Source organism: Agelaius tricolor, unplaced genomic scaffold (genome assembly GCF_023055355.1).
Source record: "Agelaius tricolor isolate 1412-34295 unplaced genomic scaffold, bAgeTri1.0.p SCAF_12, whole genome shotgun sequence".
NCBI lineage: Eukaryota > Metazoa > Chordata > Aves > Passeriformes > Icteridae > Agelaius > Agelaius tricolor.
This window is the reverse complement of record NW_027269272.1, coordinates 25,516,148-25,531,439: the sequence shown is the minus strand read 5'-3', so window position 1 is coordinate 25,531,439 and position 15,292 is coordinate 25,516,148. Positions and strand designations below refer to the sequence as shown.

At 53.0% G+C, this 15,292-nt stretch overlaps 1 protein-coding gene across 6 annotated transcripts in view; it reads right to left on the bottom strand.

The window, feature by feature from the left end:
- The window catches only part of PLCH1 (phospholipase C eta 1), a 58,327-nt gene extending 43,685 nt beyond the window's left edge, over positions 1-14,642 (bottom strand). For 2 of the 6 annotated variants that reach the window (XM_071438216.1, XM_071438221.1), the window contains exons 1-2: positions 13,512-14,334; positions 2,284-2,401 (exon numbers count right to left, since the gene is read on the bottom strand). In XM_071438216.1, the coding sequence (XP_071294317.1) occupies positions 2,284-2,362 (79 nt within the window). In that variant the 5' untranslated portion in view covers positions 2,363-2,401; positions 13,512-14,334. Of the gene's footprint in view, positions 1-2,283; positions 2,402-3,025; positions 3,473-10,826; positions 13,274-13,511; positions 14,336-14,392 lie in introns of those variants that run through there. The other 4 variants (XM_071438217.1, XM_071438223.1, XM_071438218.1 and 1 more) reach the window with 4 other exon arrangements.
- Between the last annotated feature and the right edge of the window lie 650 nt (positions 14,643-15,292).

The window sequence follows — 15,292 nt, the reverse complement described above, 5'->3', positions numbered from 1 at the left end:
CTGCCCTGCCCCAGTGCTCCCAGTGAGGGTGCACTTGGATAATGTGAGCAGCCTGAATTATCAGCACAGCCCTGGAGGAGCCCAGCCTCTCTGGAGCACCAGAACACCACACTAGTTCCTGGGATGTGCACACATCCTTCCCCGTGCTGTGGGACTGTCACCTCTGCCACTGTCCGGGGGGAATTCAGCCCCTCCATACACCCAGAGGGAAAGGAACTGTCCTGCAGTGCCTTGCTTAGGTTAAAGGAGGCAAATGGGAAACCCTGATGGATTCTGTCAGGGAAAATTAGTTAATCTTTTCTGGTCATCAATCAAAGATAGATAAATTAGGCCATGAAATCTTTCTGGTCGAGGATTCCTGCTAATTATGCCCTGGGCTGTAGATGATTATCACTTTGCAGACTCATCCCTCAATAGCTGTTCATGGATTGCTGGGCTCTGTGCTGATGGATCATTATCCAGCCTTTGCACCATTAGCAGGACAAAGGCGAGGTGCTGCTCTGAGCTGAAACACACCTCAGGTCCCAGAGCATGGGCCAGACTTCTCTTGCACTATTCTGGAGTGGCAGAGCTTCACATCCACACCCCTGTGCCTGTTGCAGTCACACACTGGTGGAGGGAGCAGGGAGCTGCCTGGGAAGAACAGGGATTAACAGGCATCCACCAAAACACTGCCACAGTGCCCAGGGGCACCTGGGTGAGCACCTGCCTTCCACAAGGTCAGAGGGAGCTCTGAAGGAACATGATCCCACCAAAGCCAGTGGGACCACGCAAGTGGCCTGATAAATGCCAGGAACAAATTCATCTCATTGGAGAAGCAGAATGCTTCTGCCTGGAGATGACAGCACTTTTCCTCTAACACAAGTCCCAAGTGCAGCACACACATGAATTAATGTGACACCACCACTGTCAGACTTACTTACAGAAAGTTATTAATATTCTTCTGGTGTCCCAAATAGGACCAGAACTGCTTGTGGGCAAGGAAAAAAGGCAGTACAGGGGGAAATGGGGCTCTCTCTGAACCAGCTTTCATTAGGAAGATTCACAGACTGAAAAATGATTAATTGTCCCACTAAGCCATTAACTTCATCAATGGTGACATAACCACAGTGACAAAAATGCAGATACAGTTTGTTTTACAGTGGGCTACAAACCTCTCCAGTCCTGACAGACACACTGAAAATGGAGCTGTATGTTCTAGAGGGAAAAAAAATCACCTTTGCTTTGGATGAGACGAGTATTTCTATCTTTAATTCATAGCCATTCCATGCCGCTGTTATTAATAGTTCCGTAAATCTGCCCTAAAGCGATGGGCTTTAATTACTGACCTCAAAGGGAATAAAGAATACAAGGTGTGTGCCTCTCAGAGCAGCATTAGGAAGTCACTCCCTCAGCAGACAGACGGGTCCAGCTGCCTGATTAGAGCAGACCTGCTGGAGCCCCCAGCCCGTGTCACCCAAGGCACAAGGAGCACCGACCCCGAACAGCTGAGCTGCAGCTCCTCTGGGGCCTCGGTGCTCCACCGCGCCCAGCAGCTCTGCCTGCCCGGGGCTGCCGGTGCTGCACGGGCCGCGAGGGAGGAGCACCGGCCACGGGCGCACTCCCGCGGGTCCGCTACTGGCAGGGTCAGTCGGACCCCGGTGGCTCCAGCACCGGCGGCACCAGAGGGCATCGGTGCGACCGGGGGGGGATCGGTCAGACCCCGCCCCGGGGGATATCGGTGGGACCCGGTGGAATCGGTCGGATCCAGCCCCGGCAACACCGGGTGGGGACGGTCCGACACTGGCAGATCCAGCCGGGCAGCCCCAGGGGGGATCGGGGGGACTCAGGCACGGCCACACCGGAGGAGATCGGTGGTACCGGGGGAATCGGTCAGACCCAGCCCCAGCAACCCCGGCAGGAATTGGTCGGAGCCGGTACCGGGGGAAGTCTGTCAGATCGGGAGGGAATGGCCGGAGCCGGTACCGGGGTACATCGGTCGGACCGGGGGGATTGGCCGGAGCCGGTACCGGGGGACATCGGTCGGACCGGGGGGGATCGGTCGGAGCCGGTACCGGGGGGCGGCGGTCCCGGAGCGCCCCCTGGCGGCGCCGCCGCAGCCCCGCCGTTCCCCCATCGTTCCCGGGGGTCCCGCGCGCCCCCGAGCGGAGCGCGCACGGCCGCGGCTCGGCCCCGCTGTCCCCGGAGCAGCGTCCCCAGGAGATACCCCGGGCATACAGAATGTCAGGCGCCGCCGGCAGCAGGAAACACCGACAGCCGACAAGCAGAATATCTGTAACTCACCGTGGAACACGCCGTTGTCCGCTAGGAAGTGTCGGCAGTACTGCAGGCAGCTCTTCTTATCCAGACTCCAGTAACTCATCGTGAGGCAGCCTCCCGCTCACCATCAAAGGCTCTGACCCTGCAAGGGAAACGGGAATGAGTAACTGGGGCTTAATTTACAAAAGATGTCCCCAGCTACTGCTGGCACTGTAGTTATTTGAGCCCTTCATGCAAAACGCTCAGTCGGCTTCACACAAAGATGACAACAAAGGTAGTTCTTCGCTCTCCAAACGTGTCCATCCCCACGGACACATCACCTGCATGGAGCCAGAGCTGCACTGCACTGGTGCCACCAGCCAGCAACTCCCAGGGTGCTGCAGGGAGCAATGGGCACCTCTGTCACCATCACCCCCCCAGCCAGCGCAGGCCACTGTGGGGCCTGGAGACACGATCAATTTAATCCATTCAGTGATGCTGTCCCATATTTAACAGGCTACAGACACATCTGACAACACCACAGAACTATAAATCCTCCCCAAGTGAAGGTTATAGTAATTAAAGAGGTGACTCAGAGGTAATCACCCCCTGACTTTGAGACCAGAGCAGAGTTATGAGGACACAGGGCCCCTGTGCCCTTGCCCTTGGCAGGGATTGGCCTGAGGCACTCGGGGTGAAATCGCCCATGGACTGGCAGCTTGAGCCTGGGGAGGTGCAGTTACATCAGCCACCCAAAATTAACACTGACGGTTACAGGCAGACACACCAGCATTTCATACTTCTTTGAAGCCATGGAATTCTTAATCTCCTGTCCTGACACCAAATCCTTTCACTGGATCCTCCTTCTCCCTTTGCTATTTTATGAAGTTCAGGTTCTGGTTTCAGCAATTCAGACATCCCTTCCTGTTACAAGCCCACTTTGGTCTCCCATTTTATCTCCCTCCCACCTTCACTCTGGCCAACCCAGCTGCTTGCTCGCCCACACTTGGCACAAACAACTCCAACTGTCTTTATCCGAGCAATTCTAGCAGGATACAAGGACACTGCCACCCAAATCTCCTCACTAAACTACTGCCAGGGGGCCTTAGTAACAAAGCCACCCCCAAATGAAGCACCACAGCACATGAAGGGCTTGGCCTGCAGCTCTGCTGAGAGACACAGATCCATTTCATTCAAAACAAAAAGGACAACAAATAATCTGAAATCCCAGCCAACAGGACTCCTCTGATCCTCAACGACCGATTTAGCCACAATCCATTCCTGGGGTGCAGCCAGCTAACAAAGGAACAGAAGGACCTGGAGAACATTTCCCCTGTCCCCATGCAGCCTCAGTGCCTCAGTGTCAATGCTGATGCTGATTGCAAGCGTTAGAGACCCACAGGGCAGTCCCAGTGTGACACCGTGCAGGATCAGCAGGGATGGTCTGGATGCTCTGCTGCAGGTGGGAGCCACAAACACTTGTTTGTGCTTTACTCCATCTTAAAACGTCCCCAGGCTCCACTGAGGGTGTGTTTTGGGTATGGACCGTGTGTTGCTTACACTAAAGGCATGTTTTCCCAGCTTTGGAACCCAAGCAGCAATAGCCACTACCTCTGCCAGCCTTCATCTTCTACATTTCCTGCACTTTCACCCTCATCACCCACGAGCTTCCCTTATAGCCTGCACTAAGGCCACTCTGCTTTAAATAGCAGGACACAAGATGTTAGTTACCTTTAAAGCACAGGAATAGCACCACAGTCCAGCCTAGGCCAGGCTTTTTGCTTTAGGCTACAGAAGTCCAAGGGGCAATCATGTTTTAATTAAGGAAACGATATCAAATATTCACCTCCAAGAATTTGCACACAATAAAAGCAGATCTTATCTCGTGCTCGGCTCCCACACAGATCTCTCCCGTATCACAGGGGAGGTTTACAGGGAACTGTGGCTGTCAATACCGCCCTGCAGTGCCTCTGAAAGAGCCCCCGAGCCCCCTCCCCTCCCTCTCACGGCCGATACAATCCTCCTTTGTTCCTGCACAAAGGGTTCTCCCACACCGCGGTGGCCCCTCGGAACAAAGGTTCTCCCGGGCACATCAGGGATAAAGGCAGACTCCCGAAGGGGTTGCATCAGCTGACACAAACATCCCACCAGAAAACCTTCCCAAGAAACACCAGCAGCTTTTTGGATAGTCCTCGAAGTTATTTGCTTTACAGGGTTCCAGTAGAGCCCAGCCAAGATCATGCCTTACCCTACAGTACAAAAAAAAAAAAGCAAACAAAATCCCAACCATCCCCACGCTTGGGCCAAGTACCATAATTTCAAAGGAACACACAGGAACTTAACTGTATACAAATTTGCATCATGTCAATACAGGAGAAAAAGGACATTCTGTCTATGCCACTAACTAAAATGCAGGCTGTACCTGTATCACTTATTTTGAAAACATAGAATAAACTATTGAGGTAAAATTGTCCATAAGTATATAATTACTTTAATTAGGACTGTAACAACAAAAGTATTTTGGCAAAAAGTTACCAAAATCCTGACCAGATATAAATCTGAGTTCAAAACCAGCTTGATAAAGCAGCCAATTCAGAGAGAGTTGAAAACACTCCTCACTTTTCCACTCTGCAGGTTTCTCAGCTTGTGGTATCATTTTCACAGTAAGCAGAATTCCTGCAGGTTCAGCCCTGAGCCTGCCACATTCATTCCAAAAGGTAAAACAGTTGGTGCTTCACTACCTGAGAGCAGAGATGCTAGTGCAGCGTGTCAGCAATCCACCCACTTTGGATCTGGATAAAGTGTATTATTAACCTGGGCCTTGAGCAAGGTGTCCATTATGTGCTGTGCAGAAACACCGCACCTTGGGAGAACTGCATCTGCTATTTCAGCTGATTCATTTCTATTAAACCTGTCAGCTGTCTTATTTTTGTGCTTTGAGCACTGTGTTCCATGAGAGACACTTTTCCAAAGAGCTTTGATTAGCTGTACAGAGCTGTACTTTACAAGAGAGTTATTAATGGAAGGAAACTGATACTGTTCAAGTTATTAATGGAGGTAAACTGGTATTGCTTGTTATTAATAGAAGTAAGCTGACATTGCTCAAAGTTGGATACAAGGAATAAGTTAACTTATAAGTTAACTTATATTCACGTGTGCACACATGAATAAACAGTGCAGATACAGATGAGATGAACAGATATGATCCTCTTTGTTACCAGAAAGTGGGGAAACTCCTCACAAGGAGCGTTTCATTCTACACATGCTTTATGAAGTTATTTGATTCTAAAAGCAGTGGAAATGAGTGAGGCATTCTGAATGCAGCAGAGGATGCACATGCCCTGCCTGGCTTGGCAGAGATGCTTCTCACGGCAGGGGCTCAGCACCAAGTGCAATGCCTGGCCCCCATGTCTGTGTTCTGCAGCTTCCCCTCTCACACAGAACAGGCCTGTGTTGTGCAGGGAAGCAGGGAATTCCCTCATTCCAGGGAATCACCGTGCTGTTACCAGCAGCTGCAGGCTGAGCTGCTCTGAAACCTTCTCAGCTCAGGCTGTTGGAAAGGCTCAGCACAGACCTGTTCTGGAGAGCAGCAGCACAACCCAGATGTGCCCGTGCATTGTGTAACCCAGACCCTGAGCAGGTGCCCGGGCTGAAGAGGGAATGAGCACACGGCCAGGAAGGTGTTTGAGCCCAGGGCCAGCCCTCAGAGCAGCACTGAGTGCTGATCCTGCCCCTTCTCACCTGCCCTCGGCCCTGCGGTGCCGGGGCACTGCACAGGGGACAGCAGAGACTGCATCAGACACCAGGGACTGCTCCTGATGGCAGCCAGAGCTGCAGGACACTGGCACAGGTGACAGCAGAGACTGCATCAGACACCAGGGACTGCTCCTGATGGCAGCCACAGCTGCAGGACACTGGCACAGGTGACAGCAGAGACTGCATCAGACACCAGGGACTGCTCCTGATGGCAGCCAGAGCTGCAGGACACCAACACAGGTGACAGCAGAGACTGCATCAGACACCAGGGACTGCTCCTGATGGCAGCCAGAGCTGCAGGACACCAACACAGGTGACAGCAGAGACTGCATCAGACACCAGGGACTGCTCCTGATGGCAGCCAGAGCTGCAGGACACTGGCACAGGTGACAGCAGAGACTGCATCAGACACCAGGGACTGCTCCTGATGGCAGCCAGAGCTGCAGGACACCAACACAGGTGACAGCAGAGACTGCATCAGACATCAGGGACTGCTCCTGATGGCAGCCAGAGCTGCAGGACACCAACACAGGTGACAGCAGAGACTGCATCAGACACCAGGGACTGCTCCTGATGGCAGCCAGAGCTGCAGGACACCAACACAGGTGACAGCAGAGACTGCATCAGACACCAGGGACTGCTCCTGATGGCAGCCAGAGCTGCAGGACACCAACACAGGTGACAGCAGAGACTGCATCAGACACCAGGGACTGCTCCTGATGGCAGCCAGAGCTGCAGGACACTGGCACAGGTGACAGCAGAGACTGCATCAGACACCAGGGACTGCTCCTGATGGCAGCCACAGCTGCAGGACACTGGCACAGGTGACAGCAGAGACTGCATCAGACACCAGGGATTGCTCCTGATGGCAGCCAGAGCTGCAGGACACCAACACAGGTGACTCCATCAGACACCAGGGATCATTCCTGATGGCAGGGCACAGCTGCAGGACACTGGCACTGTCCCTATGGACCAAACCACAGCTCCACTTTCAGAGCTCAGATCTGCCCAGTGAACACACGTGGGAAGTATGACTTATAAAAAAATTATTCCTTTCCTTAGCCCCAAATGGTGTATAAGGTTCATGTTCCTGGTATTTAAAGGAAAATCCAGAAAATACTGAATATTAAGTGGGCTACTGATTTTGGAAGCTTGTGCCCATTAATGACAAATTTTAGCATGAAAAATAGTTCAGAGATACTGGGCTCTCCAATTGACATAAAGGAAAAGTATAACAAAATAATAATATGAATTTTTAGAAAGGTAAGAAATGAGAAGAGCAATCCAGAGTCGCACAAAGGCCACCCCAAGTGTGTGGTGGAAATAACGCTGTGATGGAAATGATGCTGCATTGGCCCAGCTATGGCCAGAGCCCTGTGATGAGCTTTAGAGATCTCAGTATGGGAGGGAGGACAGACCATCTGGCTGGCACTAAGCAGCAGGAATAGAGTCCAGAGAGAAGGGCTGGGCTTTAGTGTGGCAGCTGGGATTGTGGTGGGGGCATGCAGCATCTCTGGTGACATCACCTCGTGTGGGCAGCCACCTCCCAGCCCCTGCAAGCAGAAAATAAACACCAAAGGACAAATACCACTTTGAACTTTCCCTGGAGAATCCTGAAGTGGTATGGAAAACCTAAGCAATTCAGCTTCACAACAAACCTTCAGTGTTATTAGAAGGGAGGAAGTGAAGTGAGAATAAGCAAGAGATTCACTTGCTCTCCTCAGGAACAGAGCAAGGGCTGCCCACAAGGGATCACTGGGTTTTCCCTACAGTTTCTTAGCTCAGTAAAGAAATGCTCCCCATCAAGCTCTACATAATTTCCCAAGGTGCCATCAGCACTCAGCAGCTTGGCAAGCACACTGCAGGGCACACAGACACTTGTGCAGGACCTGCCCCCAGAGCTCAGCCCTTTGTTCCACTGGTATTAGGAATAACAGCACTGACCAGAAGGAGAGCAGTCATCTGCATTTCTGTTCCCACATCAACCTGCAACCAGGAAACTTCATGCCCTCCCCAGCTCCCTTTCCCCGGACCACAATTAAAATATGCTGCAGGCTCTCTCCTAGTTAATCAGTAGCCACCAACAGGAACTTCCCAGTCCATGATTTTACTTTCTAACCAAAGTGACAACTCTGGTAGAACAGCTCTCAAGCTTTCAGAGACCAGTTCTGCACAACAGGGGCTGGATTTTTTGAAACAGTACCCATAAACCAAAGAAATTCTTGGATGAAAAGCTTAGCCATAGTTAGACCTAAAAAGCACAAATCTGAAGAGATTATAAAACCTTAATATGACAATATTCCATGGGGCATCCACCCATCTGCAGTCTTGGGCTTCTTATTCCACTAAGCCACTAACAGTCACCCAAATATTGCTAAGCATTTAAGCTGGTCTAAATTCATGCAGATTTAGATTTAATTGTCACACAAGCCAGACTCCAAGGGTTCCACACATCATCTGTGCAAATCTCCACTTTAATCAGAATCAAATATCATCATTCACTCAAAATAACTTGCATAAACATTGCTAAAGTTACACATATGGGAGCCAGGCAGAATAGGCGAGGCACACAAGATGGAAGTTCCATACTGCTGACACAAAAAGACATTTTTTCCAACAAATTGATATAATACAAAACAAAGTTTTACCTACCTATGTTATTAACTACGTCATTAATGTATGGCTACTTTCAAGAGTTAAAGCATCTTGTATGAAACAAAAAGCTTAAAAAATATCCTCAGTGTTACAACCCCTTTTGAACAGCAAATATTTAACCATAAATATTACCAGCATGGAAAAAATATCAACAATGTTTGGCAATAGAAAATAAAACCATCCAGTACGGGATCTTTTTCTTATTTCTCTAGGAACTGGTCTGGAGGAACAAAAGCAGAGATTTTAGCTTGGTTTATTTTTCTGACAGATGAGTCCCCTAATCAAATGTGCCAAGAGGCCAGAACAGCTGTGCTGGCACCACACTGGCAGCAAAGGTGTCTGAAGGGGCAAGCCAGAGCAGGAGCAAAGGAACACATCCTGGGGATTTCCCTGGGAGCTACTGCAAACTCAGAATTCAGAGATGTCTCATCAAAGGGGAAAGGTCACAACGGAGTCTGGGATGCAGATACTGCACTTGCATGCTCTTAGATAGAGGACACTTACTGAAATGCAGGTTTTTAGACATTTTTACTGGGTTTAATCTGGTGTTTTGGCTATTCCCCCAGCAGAGCACTAAATACATCTTGCATCGCTCACCAGATGAGGACAGAGGCTCAGCCCAACCCTGACTGCAGCAGTTTGGGTCATGCTAGAGGACAAATTCCCAGGATTTGCTCTTCAGGAGCACGAGGAACAGGCTGGGCTCCCTGCACAGCACCAGGCCAGGGTCTGGCACACGAGTTCCCCAGCACCCACCCCTCCCAGGCAGGCAATGTGCAAAGGACACCTCTACCTGTGCCAGCCCAGCCGGCCCACAGCAGCCCCTGCTGCTCCTGGGGCTATTCATTCCCATGCAGCTTTTGTTCCCAGTTGTTCCCCCACTCCTTCTGGAAGCCATGAAAAGCATGTGTCAGCACAACTTGCTGCTGAGGAAGGCATTAGAAAGGATTTGAACCCACTCCCCATGGCAACGGGCCCTGAAAGGGAATTAGCATTTGCTCCCCATTCCTCCAGAAGCCTAGATGGAATTTGTTTTTCTCCTCTTTAGGGAATTATGTGCAGGAGGGCAGCGTGCTGCTGCCTCCAAGGTCCAGCAGGCACAGTTTCAGCTGGCACCTGCCTTGCACACCCTGTTCAGGGTAACACTCATCCCACCAGACACAGGATGGGTAAATATCAGTGAGCATTTTCCATGTTTTCCTTACACAGACCTCAGTGCTCTGCACACCTTCCTGCTGCCTCTGCCAGCTCTGTACACCCATTCACCAATCAAAATCAGGTTTGGGTTCACTGCACAGAGAGTTTCAAACTGCAAATGAATGCAGGAGTTTGAAAATGAAAATCTGAAGTGTACAGAGACAACTCACAATGTGATAAACTGTGGAGATGAGAATAGGACACCTGGAAAGGATTGTGCCAATGCAGCCACGTCCAAGGCATGGACATGGATGACCTGCACCTTGTGTACCTGGTCACTTCCCAGTGTGTGCATGGTTCCCCCAGGAGTGGGCATTTCACTCCATGAGATCTTCTGTGCTGAACATCAATTAACACAGCTGGCAATTGCTAACATTCTTCCTTTTTTTCTTTTTTCTCACCTGTGGGTGGAACAACAGCCAAGCAAAGAAGGAGGAGCTCATGGGGCTCAGCACTGCCTGGCGTGACCCACACCATGCCAGCTGACACATCCCAGCCACACTCTGGGTCACACTGGGTGTGCAAAGGAACAGGAACTCTGTGTCAGTCCCAATAAATCACGTCTGTAACAGAGCACACACCACTCTGCACCACTGCCTGCCTCCACTTGAAGTTTCTTGTAAGGAGCCTCGAGTTACTTCAGCCTGAAGAAACTCACATGGGCACCTCATGCCAAGACCTGTAACACACACACCAAACACCCTTGGAGTGGTTTTACATCCTTCAGTGGTTGACTGAGCCTCCACCAGGGCACGTGGCACCCTCAGCACCCTGTGCCTCACTTCTTCCAGCCCTGCAACAGGCATCTGCTCCAAACTCTGCCCTCCTCTCCCTGCCCCTCCTCTGCACTTCACTGCCCCTGGGGACCCTTTGTGAGTGCCCATGTGCAGTGCCAGGTACTTCCTCGCATTGAGCATTCCCCAGCCTGCCTGCCATCCCTCAGATCCGTGCTCCACATCACTCTCAGCACCCAGGCACACCTGGACAGTCCTTCTGTAGTGTCAGATGAGCAGCAAAAGGCTCCAAAGTCAGGAGAGCAGAGGGCAAGCTCAGATCTCTGGAGTAACAACAGTGCCCACCGTGACCGTGGAGACTGGAACAAGAAAGGCACCTTTGTTACAGAAAACAGTTCCAGCTTCCTAAAATAAACAAGAAGGGAGGAAAACAAACGCGAAGGAGTACACAAGAGCACACGGCTCCCTGCTGGCCGTTAGCTCAGTCTGGCACCGGCTGACCCCCGCAGGGCTCCACCAGCGGCACCTTCTGCTCACGGGCTGGCAAACAAAACCAGATTTGTCACTGGCACAGCCCAGAGCCACAGGTTCAAACCAGTGAATCCACTGCCCAGGGAGCCACTGGCTGCTGGCCAGAGCCTCTGACACCTCCCAGTGTGGCAACAGCCACGACTGCTCAGAGCAGGCTCTGCATCTGCCGTGCCACAGGAAAACACCCCCAAACAGCAGCACCACAGGGCTTGTAGAGCGCCCTCCCTGCCACAGAGCCCAGCACCCGGGGTCACCCTTGGGCTCCCGAGTTCCTGTGAGAGCCCCCAGGGCAATCAGGCCTGACAGTCTCACCTCCTCCGAAGGCACAGGCAGAAAATGCTGTCCTGCTGCAGGCAGTACAGCAGGTCCCCAGCAGACCTGGAAACAGACGTTTGCTTTCCTAATTTGGAGAGTTTGTTTTTGTTTGGTTTTTTTTTTTTAACACTCAGGCTTGTTAAAAGTTATTAAAAAGCCCAGAGCAAACAAATGAAACAAATCTCCACACCACCACACTACCCCACGTGGCTGTGCCCTGACTGTGCCACCAATGGTATCAATTTAAATCCAATTGGATCTTGGGTGGCACCTTAGAAAAAAACTCAGCCTATTCAGATTTCATTAAAGGAAAACTGTTTCATTTATAGAAAGATTATTTTGTAGAGCCAACAGAAACACACAGCTTAAGGCCTTTCCCAGAAATAAGGGGAAGCCAGATCTTGAACAGAGTACTAATTTTCACTCTACATTTTGATGGTCATGAAACTGTTTTAGTGTCACGGGTATTTCTTGACAGTGTTTCAAATTACAGATCAGCTCATGCAAAACTGGGAGCTGTTAATAGCGGGTGACCTCTCCTTCGCTTTTATGGAGTGAAAATTTTATTCTCCTTCTCAAATACCGGTGATTTTGATCAAAGTCATGGCGGGACACCCGCCTCAACGGCTGAAAGGACAGCAGCATTAAATCAATTCCCTAGGCAACCTCCCAAGCCGAGCCCCTATTGTTAAAATAATGAGTTGTGCGCTACTTGATCCCAACCCACCAGCTGATCCCCGTTTTTACAGACAATAGGTAGCACAGAACCAGAAAGCACCAGCGAATGGATCATTTCTCACAAATCGTGCATCTTCAGCTGATAAAACTCAACATTTCTTTCTGTAACAGCGTACCGGCATTTTTAAATGTAGGAAAAGAGCATCCTTCAGAGTTAAAAACAGATTTTATACAAGTAGCACTCTCAAACTTATTGCAGGGAGCTGATGCTTAAAGAACCAGGAAGACTTTTTAGCAGCGTGCATGCACTCTGCTGCCTCTCGCCTCCCAAAAAGCCGGGATTTTCTTTCCATATCGCACATTATCTTAACTCAGGTGCCTCACTGCAGGGTTGAACCCTGTCTCTCTTTTCAGTACTGTTACCTGCAATTATTCTTTCACATTTCAGAGCAAACACCTTAACTTTTCTTTCATTTCCTAAGTTTTGCAACATGAGGGCCAGAAGTCCCAAGGACAAGTAAAGCAGGAGGGCCCCCTGAAAACAGGCAAACAGTGTGTTTTATAACTCAGGAGTTAAAGCACACTCTAAACAAAGAGCCTATGACTGGTCCATCAGATAAGGCTTATATCTTTCTCCCTGGAATTTAATAACACTTCTTCTAAAACACTTTTTGGCCAGCTGGAGTTGAAGTTCCCAGAATTGCAGAGTAGCTGAATCACAGCAAAACGTGCATGGAGTTTAATTCCTACCTCATTGTACTTCATTTTTTTAAAATGGTTTATGGAGTAGGCAATTAGAAATAAGGTAATTTTAGGGAGGACTCAATCCAGCAAGAGGTTTGACTCTTCTCAGCACCGTCCCAGCCGCTTCCAGGTGGGGACAGGCACGCTCCCACTGCTGGCTGCTGTCCTGCGCTCCTCAGAGGGGTCGGGAATTTCCACAAAGCCTCGCCGAACGCGGGCTGGGCTGGGTCTGGGGCGAGCCCGGCGGCTGCAGCTCGCTCGGGTTTCCCTGCTCGCGGCCCAGGTGCTGCCCTGGCAGCGCCGCGGGACAGCGCCGCCCCGGCCCATGGCGAGCGGGGCAGAGAGAGCGGCTGGAGCTCGTCCCGGCGATGCTCCCCGCGTCCAGCAGCACAAACACGGCCGAGGCACGGGGCGGCCCCCGGGAGAGCCCCGGAGCGGCGGCTCCGCACGGCGAGCGCTCGGGGCACGCGGAGCCGTCTGTGGAACGGGCTGCAAAGAAACTCCAGCTCGCAAAGCCCCGGCCGCGAACACCGGGAGAAACCAGCACCAACCGCATGGGAAAACCCAGCGGAGGCTCGCAGGGACACAGTCCCGTCCCGCCAGGAGCGCCCGCGGGGCCGCGCACGGGGACGGGGCTCGGGGGTCCCGTCCGCCCTCACTCACCGCGGCCGCCGGGATGGGCTCGGTTCGGTCCGGTTCGGTGCTGGGCCTCGCCGCCACGGCCGCACGCACAGCCGCAGCCCGGTGCGGGTGCTCAACCTGCTCCGTTCAAACCCCAGCGCTGCCGCCCGCCCCGCCCGGCCCAGCCCGGCGCGGCCCGCCCCCGCCGCGGGCCCTGCCGAAACCCGGAGCGGCCGAAGAGCGGAGCGGAGCGTCCCGTCGGCCCGGGAGCGGCTGCGGCGGCCCGAGCCGAGATCCAGCCCCGGTGTTGCTGCGGCCCGGAGCCCGTTCAACCTGCTCCATTGCTCCATTGTGTGTGCGCTGCGAGCGGCGGGGCAGCGCCGCCCGCTCCCCTCAGCGCCATCGGGACTGAGCGCCCCGCTCAGCTCCCCGCAGCGCTGCCCAGCCAGGGCTGAGCCCCCCGCTCCGCTCCCCTCAGCGCCGCCGGGACTGAGCGCCCCGATCTGCTCCCCTCAGCACCGCCCAGCCGGGACTGAGCTCCCCGCTCCGCTCCCCTCAGCACCGCCCAGCCGGGACTGAGCTCCCCGCTCCGCTCCCCTCAGCACCACCGGGACTGAGCCCCCCGATCCGCTCCCCTCAGCACCATCGGGACTGAGCCCCCCGATCCGCTCCCCTCAGCACCATCGGGACTGAGCCCCCCGCTCCGCTCCCCTCAGCACCATCGGGACTGAGCCCCTTGATCCGCTCCCCTCAGCACCATCGGGACTGAGCCCCCCGATCCGCTCCCCTCAGCACCATCGGGACTGAGCCCCCCGATCCGCTCCCCTCAGCACCATCAGGACTGAGTCCCCCGAATCGATCCCCTCAGCGCTGCCCGGCCCGACCCCCTCCCGCCCGGCAGAGTCTCCTCCCGCGGGACTCACCGAGCTCCCCGGCCGAGCCGTGGGGAGCGGTGCCGGTGAGACGCGATGGGAACAGAGCGAGAAGCGGCCCCTCGGGGCGGCCCCTCGCCCAGCGGGTGCCATGGAGACCCCCGGCCCTCCCACCCCACACTGCCGTGGCAGGGACACCTTCCTCTGTCCCAGGCTGCTCCAAACCCTGTCCAACCTGGCCTCGGACACTGCCAGGGATGGGGCAGCCGCAGCTTCTCTGGGCACCCCGCACCAGGGCTTCACCACCCTCTGAGTAAAACAATTCTTTCTTAAATCCAATCTAAACCGATCTCCCTTCGTTTAAAGCCCTTCCCCGTTCTCCCATGACAATAGCCCTGCTCAGAAGTTTGTTCCCAAAGGATGCAAAGAGCAGCCCGGTGCCCACGCTGCCGGTGGGCTCTGAGGGATGTTTATTGCCATTTGCCTGACATGCCACACCAGCAATAAAAAGTCTGTGCAGTGTCGGAGGTATTTTTCTTGGGCCATTTGGAGGCCGGGTTTCTCCTTTCATTCCCTGAGGTCTTTTGAAGATGTTGCATCGCTCACGGCGCATTCAGAGTTGGGAGGGCAAAGGCACAAGTGCTAAACAGTTTAATTCTTGTCCCTATTCCCAGCCACAGAACTGCCTTCTCTGTTGGAAATCTGCTGGGCACTGCTGCGGGTGAAGGGAGGGATGGAGCTGCTGAGAGGCAGCCGTGGGGTTTACGTAGGGGGGAAAATGCTGCTTCTCCCCCAGCCAGCTCCGCCGGGGGCTGCAGAGATATTTGTCTCTGCTCCTATTACTGCTTTTCCAATAGCCAGGCCTCCCACAGAGACAGGATCTGCAACCTCTCAAGCCCTGCACAGATGGAAAGCACAGCTTTGAACTGAATTGGGCTCTTTCTGAGGGGG